The sequence below is a fragment of the Nicotiana attenuata genome, unplaced genomic scaffold, assembly GCF_001879085.1.
Source record: "Nicotiana attenuata strain UT unplaced genomic scaffold, NIATTr2, whole genome shotgun sequence".
Classification (NCBI taxonomy): domain Eukaryota; kingdom Viridiplantae; phylum Streptophyta; class Magnoliopsida; order Solanales; family Solanaceae; genus Nicotiana; species Nicotiana attenuata.
This window is the reverse complement of record NW_017670811.1, coordinates 445416-448281: the sequence shown is the minus strand read 5'-3', so window position 1 is coordinate 448281 and position 2866 is coordinate 445416. Positions and strand designations below refer to the sequence as shown.

The following is a 2866-nucleotide window of genomic DNA, read 5'->3' as shown; positions in this document are numbered from 1 at the left end:
AATCATGCTATGCCATGTTTAATACAATTATGTTTGTTGGCTAGTTTTAATTTTCTTATGTTTCGTGATGTGAATCTTTCATAATGCCATGTGTGTTTGTTAACATGACTGCTTAATGCTTCAGCTTGAAGTCACTAAGCATGGTATTGTTAAAATGTCATTAATGCTTAAGCTTGAAGCTTAAAACGGAAATATCTATGTGCTCTAATTGTGCTTCTGAAGATGAGTTGATCCTTGGCCTAGTAAGAAGATGAAATTTTACTAGAATCCTCTACTAGATCCTTGGCCTAGTAAGAAATGCATGATGCATTTGTTACTGTAACTATGATAGTGATCAAGTTTAATTTCCTACTTTTGCAGTAGACCATATTGAGATCATTAATGAATTTGTCATTTTTATTCTCAAACAAAGTTCAAAAATGTGATAAAAGTATATGGAGTAACAAAATATCCATAATTTTATATTTAACATTAGGTCACACAAATGATAACAGTTTTTAAAAGATATAGTTAAAGGATATTCTTTTCAAATTCATGCAAAATCAATAGATCAAATTCTTATGTAAAATTGAACGATCTTTTAACCTTAATAACAAGCACTCATTCTTGTATTCTTTAATTCAATATTTATGTACAAAAAAATAAGTACATATTATATTCTTTAATTCAATATCTAATTCTAGAAATATTTAATAGTCCATACCCAACCACTATATATAATAGTCCATACCCAACCACTATATATAATAGTCCATACCCAACCACACACAACTTTTAAACCCTAACTCTTACCAAAACCCTTGAACCAAACAATCCCCATCCGACGAAGATATGAATCCATCTTTTGAAGTTCTGATGAAGGATTCATACATAACGCAAGATTATATGGTAAATGAGCTCTTTTTTTTCATTTAAAATTCTGTTTTTTTTAATGCTTGTGATTTTCGACTTGGTTTCTTGAAGAGGGGCACATCTGGGTTTTGAAGAGGGGCACATCTGGTTTCAACCAAAAAAAATTGAGTTTCAACCAAATCCAGTTTGAAACAAACAGATCTGCTTGTAATAAAATATCAAACAAACTGTTTTTTTAATTCTTTTTTTTATTAATCTCTCAACCAACCAAGTATACATAAAAAAAGTTGAGTTTCAACCAAATCCAGTTTGAAACAAACAGATCTGGTTGTAAGCGGAGATGGTTCTTTTTTTTCTCTCAAATCCAGTTCGAAACAAACAAATCTCTCAATTTTTTTTTCTTTTTGTTTGCAGCATATTCCAGAATATTTTTACGAACACCTTCCTGAATCACATAGCACAGCGGTTCTTCACTATGATGGCGAGCCTTGGTTTATGAAAATTAACATGGGTAAGCGAAGATGGTTCAAAGACGGTTGGAAATATTTTGTGATGAATAATAACATCAAGCGGGGTTGGTTAATTAACTTTGAGTTGGTCGAAATTACAGAATTCTGTGTTATCTTCCAATTGCACGTGACAGGCCGAGGAACTCTCCAAGATCCCGTTGAAATTAACTAGTTATGTTTTGTCTTCCCAGTTTGTGTTGTTTTAACTTTTGTTAGTTTTTTTTATGTAATATGTACTTTTATTTTCCAGTTTGGTTATTATGTAATGTGTATTTTGATTTCGGACTCTTTTGATTTTCCAGTTATCAAATTGGTATATCACTTGGTATCATTTCATTGCCCTAACTACAAACCCTAACTATATAGTTGGAATGTGAATAGTTTTTAGTTCAAAAAAGGGTTGGTAACTGAAATAATAAATGCAAGTCAACTAACACCAAATTTCCCCTAAAATAAATGCAATTCAACTAACATCATTAATTACGACAATTCAAACAAAACCAGATAGTGTAGCCAAAAATAGGTTGTTTTTTTCACTGACAGAAAATCAGGATGTTTGATACTGGCTTGGCCCCTATAAATATGGTCACATACTCAAACACTAAAGACCTAAAACACTCACAAACCCTAGTTTACTCTTCTACTAGCAGTGACGATATATCTTACTCTTCTACTTCCAGTGATATTGAAGAAGAGATTCCTCCAACTTTTGAAGTGATTATGACTGATTCATGCACTTAAAATTCAACCTAATTCTACCTACACACTACTAAAACGGTTGGGAATAATAAATGCTTCATAGTAACTAAATGTGAGTATTTTAGTTCTTAGTTTGAACTGATTATAATGTTATGAAGTCTTTCACTTCTAATTACATTTTCTTAGTGTAGTCCGATAAAATGAAGAAATATTTAACAATGATAATTATTATCTCACACGTTTAAATTATTACAAAACAACGTCAAAAAATTCAAAAAAATCTATATCAAATCAAATTAAATAAGATTCAAACTTAAATCATCTCAAACTAAACGGTCAAGTCTTCTATCTCCCAGTCTGCTTCATCGTTAAAATCAGGCAAGCTACTGTGTGCTTGTACTGTTGCATCATCTTGCTGTATAGAGTAAATAACACTAATAAGCAATGTATTTTTCGGAAAAAAATATAATAATAATTTGTTATAATTTACCTCAATTCCTTCCGCTAGCCCAGTATTTCCACCACCTCTACCACGGCCTCTACCATGGCCTCTACCACCACCTCTGCCACCACTTCTACCACCACCTCTGCCAACACCTCTGCCAACACCTCTACCACCACCTCTACCCCTCCTATTACCTCTAACTCCACTTCCACCAGCCCGTTTGTGAACTTCTAAAGTATGAATCGATTCGCCCTCTATATCTATTCAACCTTGGACGTCCACGAGAAGCTACGTATCTAGGATCTCTTATATTTCTTCCTTCACCATCACCCTCACCCTCACCCTCACCCTCACCCTCACC

The 2866-nt window shown here is 33.1% G+C and overlaps 1 protein-coding gene across 1 annotated transcript in view; it reads right to left on the bottom strand.

Annotated features, from left to right (window-relative positions):
• Positions 1-2388: 2388 nt before the first annotated feature.
• The window catches only part of LOC109243562 (protein FAR1-RELATED SEQUENCE 5-like), a 3044-nt gene continuing 2566 nt past the window's right edge, over positions 2389-2866 (bottom strand). The window contains exons 2-3 of the mRNA XM_019410503.1: positions 2551-2735; positions 2389-2475 (exon numbers count right to left, since the gene is read on the bottom strand). Of these exons, the coding sequence (XP_019266048.1) occupies positions 2389-2475; positions 2551-2735 (272 nt within the window). The remainder of the gene's footprint in view (positions 2476-2550; positions 2736-2866) is intronic.